The sequence below is a fragment of the Coenobita brevimanus genome, chromosome 69 (assembly GCF_032717465.1).
Source record: "Coenobita brevimanus isolate Jiangsu-jjx chromosome 69, ASM3271746v2, whole genome shotgun sequence".
Classification (NCBI taxonomy): Eukaryota; Metazoa; Arthropoda; class Malacostraca; order Decapoda; family Coenobitidae; genus Coenobita; species Coenobita brevimanus.
The window spans coordinates 17489312-17493371 of NC_137022.1; the positions used below are offsets into that span (position 1 = coordinate 17489312).

At 48.5% G+C, this 4060-nt stretch overlaps 1 protein-coding gene across 1 annotated transcript; it reads left to right on the top strand.

Annotated features, from left to right (window-relative positions):
• The first annotated feature begins 297 nt into the window (after window positions 1-297).
• Window positions 298-714, top strand: LOC145406144 (uncharacterized). Its single transcript, XM_080277341.1, has one exon. The coding sequence runs from the start codon at window positions 298-300 to the stop codon at window positions 712-714; it is 417 nt and encodes a 138-aa protein (XP_080133467.1).
• The last annotated feature ends 3346 nt before the right edge of the window (window positions 715-4060 follow it).

The window sequence follows — 4060 nt, forward strand, 5'->3', positions numbered from 1 at the left end:
CCACATAATAATATAATACGGCAAAGAGGAAGCTTGATGATTCGATAAATTCTTGGGCATGTACACACGAACACACACACACACTGTTGACACGTTAGCCATAACCTGCGACTTGGTGGTCCAGGTGGAACTCTTGTTGACTGTACCTCCATTCTATTCTCCCCCCTCCTTCTGCCCAAAACCCTCTCGGCCTGCCTCCTGCCCTCAGCGTTCCTTCCCCCTCATCACTCGGCAGTCCATATTGCAAATCTTGCTCCCTCGCCCTTCATCCTCCCGAAAAGGCTCGTAATCGGAGAGATGGAAGAAGCCGAGTCCTGTGCCACTTTCCCATCCTGCTCACCCGCCCCTCTGCCCCCTATCCCTGACCATCTCTCCGCCCACCAATCCGACACCTTCTGCCGCCTTCTCCTGGACTTCCAGGACCTATTTGCGGCAGGACCCACTGACATTGGACATACCACCTACTTAGCTCACGAGATCCATACAACGGGCCCACCAATCCGACAGCCATCCGGGCGGAAAAACCCCAAGCAACGGGAAAAGGAAGACCGTCAGGTGCAGGAGACGATTGAAGCCAGAGTCTTCTCCCCCTCTACCGGCCCTTGGTCCTCCCCCGTCATCCTCGTGAAGAAAAAGGATGGCACAGTGCAGTTCTGCGTCAATTACTGCCGGCACAATGACGTCACTATCAAGGACGTCACCCCGCTCCCGTGAATAGACGATTCCCAAGAGTCCCTATATGGCGTCTCCTGGTTCTCCACCCTCAATCTCCAGCCAGGGTACTGCCAGGTTCCAGTGCGACCAGAGGACAGAGGCAAAACTGTGTTTTCCACCAGCAGTGGGAAACATAATGAATTTAATGTTTTACCTTTTGGCCTCTGTAATGCCCCTGCCACATTTTCAAGACTGATGGAATCCATCCTCACTGGCCTTATATGGGAGATCTGTCTGGCGTACTTGGATGACATCATCGTGTTCAGCCAGACCTGGGCTGACCACCTGCAGCGCCTCTGCCGTTTTTTTTTCTGAATCTGACAGACAGGCCTCAAACTTCGGCCCCTCCAAGTGCGTCCTGGCAGCCAGAACCGTCTCATTCATGGGGCATGTAATCTCCCAGGCTGGCATATCTCCCAACCCCGACAAACTCCGCGCCATCACGGACATTCCCTCACCCAACGATGTCCATGGAATCCGAGCATTCCTCGGCCTGCCTTCCTACTACCGCCGTTTCGTGAAGGGATTCGCGCACATCGCCAAGCCCCTCCACGACCTGATCCGAAAGGGAGAGCCGTTTATCTGGCAGATGAGAGATGAGCCGCCTTCCAACAACTTAAGGATAAGCTCATATCCACATCTGTCGTCACTTTCCTCGACTACACCCTTTCATTTCAGCTCTACACAGACGTCTCCCTCATTGCAATCAGGGCTGTGCTGGCACAAGTCCAAGAGGGCTACAAACACATCATCGCCTGCACCAGTCATACCTTAAATCAGGGGGAAAAGGATTACGCTGCCAGCAACAGGGAGTGCCTAGGTATTGTCTAGGCACTTGAGCACTTGTGGGCGTACCTATCAGGGACCCAGGTCACCATCATCACTGATCACCAGTCCCTCCAGTGGTTGCGACAGTTTGACACCCACAATGCACAGCTCATCAGGTGGTGCAAAACTCTGGAGGAGTTTAACTATGAAATCTCGTACCACCCCGGCAAACTCCACACCAACGTGGACGCCCTTTCCCGACTCCCTATCAATGCTGCCCTGCCAGGGGCCGATCTCCTCCAACAATGGCATCAAAAGTAAAGGCCACCCTGGATTCCTCGGTTCCTCTTTAAAAAATTGTACCGCCAAGGTACAGTACTCCCGAGGTGGATGGAAAGCTGATGACAGGGAGAGCTGGAGCTCCCGTTTCATCAACCCTAAGGACCCGGTCCTGACTATCCCCCTTTGCTGAACTTTTTCAGTGTCTCAGTAACACAGAGAAGGCCAGCATGCTCTCAAATACAAATTTCTCTAACTATCTACACCAGACTACATGCACAGTACACACTACACTTCCTTTTCCAAAATTAAAAAACAAAATTATGGCGTCTGAACACCCAGCCTCGGACTCTTCAGGAGGGAGGACCATAAATGCCCCCACTTTCCGCCCCTCTCCCGGTGACGACTTGAGCTGCCTGGAACAACTGTCTGACTCACTTCATCTTCATTTCTGCAACATTCGTGGCCTATCCTCTACCTTTCGCTCTGTTGAGCACCGCCTCTCCTCCTCTAAACCTCACCTTCTCTTTCTAACTGAGACTCAGCTGTTTGAGGCAACTGACAGCAAACCCTTTTCTGTATCCGACTACTATCTCTATACTCATTTAAAAGCCAAAGGTGGCTGCTGTGTATATATAAGCAATGACTTATCTTGCTCTCGTGTTCCTGAACTTGATTCTTCTGAATTCTCTACACTCTGGCTTCGGCAATCTTGTCATTCTCTGACTAAATATATCTGCGCTGTTTACTTATTCCCTAATTCTACTATCAAAAATTCTTTGACTATCTTACTTCTATGATGGAACACATTCTATCCATTTCTCCTTTCTCTGAAATCTTAATTTTAGGAGACTTCAATGTTCACCACCACCTTTGGCTCTCCTCTCCTTTCATTGATCCACCTGGTGAACAAGCCTACACCTTTTCTATCCTTAATGACATACAGCAGCTTGTACACCATCCTACCTGCACCCCTGACCACCTTGGAGAGAGCTCCAACATACTTGACCTCTTCCTTACAACTAATCCTTCTGCTCACATTGTTAATCTTTTCTCTCCGTTGGGCTCCTCCGATCACAACCTTATCACCTTAACCTGTCCTATTGCTCCAGTACGGCCTGTGGACCCTTCAAAGAAACGTTGTCTGTGGCACTTGGAGATGCAGATTGGGAGGCCCTCAGGCAGTACTTCTTTGATTTTCCATGGAATGATTATTGCTTCCATGGCCAGGAGCCATCTGAGTGTGCCTCACACATTACGGAGGTTATTCTCTTGGGCATGGAAGCATATATTCCTTTCACATATCCTTTGACTAATGCAAGAAAGCCTTGGTTTTACCACGCTTGTTCTAATGCTGTCCACAACAAGGAGAGGGTCTATAAAAGGTACCAGAGCCAACCCACCGCTGAATCACATCTTGCTTATGTTTCTGCCCGGAATCATGCTAAGTCTGTTCTTCGCTGTGCTAAAAATAATTTCATCCCTACTAAATGCTCTCAACTCTCCAACTCGAATTCTTCCTGCTCCTTCTGGCACCTTGCCAAAAACCTTTCTATCAACTTTTTTACCTCATCATCCTTCCCTCCTATTTTCTACTCTGATGGTTCTGCAGCTATCTCTTTTACTGATAAAGCAGATCTCTTCGCTCAGACTTTCTCCTCCAATTCCACCTTAGACGATTCTCATGCTGTTCCTAGTTCACTTCCCCCCTCTCACTTCCTCATGGCTGACATTAAAATTTCTTCAGCTGATGTATTTTCTGCCATCACAGGCCTCAATACTAACAAGGCATAAAGGCCTGAAGGAGTCCCTCCTCTTGTTCTCAAGAACTCTGCGTCTGTACTTACACCCTGCCTAGGCACACTCTTTCGTCTTTGTCTATCAACTTGTACCTTTCCTTCTTGCTGGAAGTTTGCTCTCATTCAGCCAATCCCAAGGAATGGTGACCATTCCCAACCCTCCAACTATCGTCCATTTGCTTTAATATCCTGTATCTTAAAAGTTTTCGAGTCAGTTCTTAAAAGATCACTGATGAATAAAAGAGACTTGGTGATAGGACAGATCCCTGAGGAACACCACTGTTGATAGATCTAGGAGAACGATATCTGTCTACAACAGCAGCTATAGAATGACCAGAAAGGAAGCTATAGAGGAAGGCACAGATAGAAGGATAGAAATCGTAAGAGGGCAGTTTGGAAATTAAAGATTTATGCCAGACTCGATCGAAAGCCTTTGAGATGTCAAGTGCAATGGCAAAGCTTTCGCCAAAGTCGCGAAAGGAGGATGACCAGGAGTCTGA

What these genes read in the sequence shown, in the direction of transcription:
- LOC145406144 (XM_080277341.1), top strand. Translation starts at nt 298, where the DNA reads ATGGAAGAAGCCGAGTCCTGTGCCACTTTCCCATCCTGCTCACCCGCC.